This window comes from Fulmarus glacialis, unplaced genomic scaffold (genome assembly GCF_000690835.1).
Source record: "Fulmarus glacialis isolate BGI_N327 unplaced genomic scaffold, ASM69083v1 scaffold35534, whole genome shotgun sequence".
NCBI lineage: Eukaryota > Metazoa > Chordata > Aves > Procellariiformes > Procellariidae > Fulmarus > Fulmarus glacialis.
Genome location: NW_009207977.1, coordinates 1,160 through 2,315, shown reverse-complemented (window position 1 = coordinate 2,315; position 1,156 = coordinate 1,160). Strand labels below are relative to the sequence as shown.

Here is a 1,156-nt window from a genome sequence, read left to right as displayed (position 1 = left end):
GGTCCCCAGCCTGGCCTTGGAGCAGGGCCAGACCCCCGGACCACACAGCCAGGGGTCACGCACCTGGGGACCGGGCTCTAGTGTGATTCCCCAGTCGATCTCCTGGGCTCCCCCGTCAGCAGCAGGGCCGTCATCCACCCTGGTCGGCTCCAGTATGAAGTCTCCCCAGTCGATCTGCGGGGAGAAGGACAACAGACCCCCTGAAACCTCGGGGGCAAACAGCCTGACCGACACAGGGCAGAGGGGCTGGGGCTCTCCCCAGCACCACAGCTCGGCCCCGGCTGGCCAGGACATACCGTGTCCTCCTTCGGTTGCTCTGGCACCTCCTCCACCTCCGGCCGCTCCACCCCGGCCGCTCCACCCGCAGGGGCTGGAGCCCCATCCTCCACTCGTAGACGGTCGTGTTGCCTCTCTTCCCCACGTGCCGCAGCAGGGGCACCACCAGCTCTGCAGAGCTGACAGCCACCGCGGGGACATCAGTGCCAAGCGCAGGGAGGGGACACCCCCAGCATCCCCAACCCCACCAGGGTCCCTCTGGGAGAGCCCCAGCCTGGGTGCAGCCACCAGCCCAACGCGCTGTCCCCACAGGTGGGGAGGGGAGATGTGGGGGTCTATCCCTGTGCCCCCATACCCAGCCCCTGCCCACCTCTCGCACACGAACTCCACGCAGGCCTGGTACAGCTCGATGGCCTCGGAGAGCGCGCTGGCTCCCGCCCCGATCTCGGACAGCAGCGATGGCAAGTCCTTCACCAAGGCCAGCAGCTCCTGGCGCACATTGTCACCCTGGGGACAGAGGAGGGATGTGTCAGGGCAGGGAGGCTGGCAGCCAAAGCACCCCTGGGGTGGCTTCACCCCTCTGCTTGCAGAACTAGACGTGGGCAGGAAGGCGACAGAGGGCTGTGGGGTGACCCTACACCCCCCAGCTCCTCTCACGGGTAAGGTGGCACTGTGGGGACATCATATGGGACATGTGGTCCCAGCTTGAGCCCTGCTGAGGACAAACACAGGCGTCTGGGGGCTGCTTTGGGGAGGGAGGTGGCACAGCAGGACCCTCTCCGCAGCGGGGACGGCCGCAGGGACTCACGGTGATGCCGTACTGCTTGCAGGAGGCGAAGAATCGCTCCCGCAGCTCGGCCGCCCCCAGTTGACACTCCTC

At 67.3% G+C, this 1,156-nt stretch overlaps 1 protein-coding gene across 1 annotated transcript in view; it reads right to left on the bottom strand.

Moving 5' to 3' along the window:
• CDK5RAP3 (CDK5 regulatory subunit associated protein 3) overlaps positions 1–1,156 on the bottom strand; it is a gene marked incomplete at both ends in the record, with an annotated part of 3,223 nt that overhangs the window by 1,227 nt on the left and 840 nt on the right. Inside the window, 5 exon segments of the mRNA XM_009576328.1 lie at positions 64–174; positions 297–365; positions 368–455; positions 647–783; positions 1,085–1,153. Of these exon segments, the coding sequence (XP_009574623.1) occupies positions 64–174; positions 297–365; positions 368–455; positions 647–783; positions 1,085–1,153 (474 nt within the window).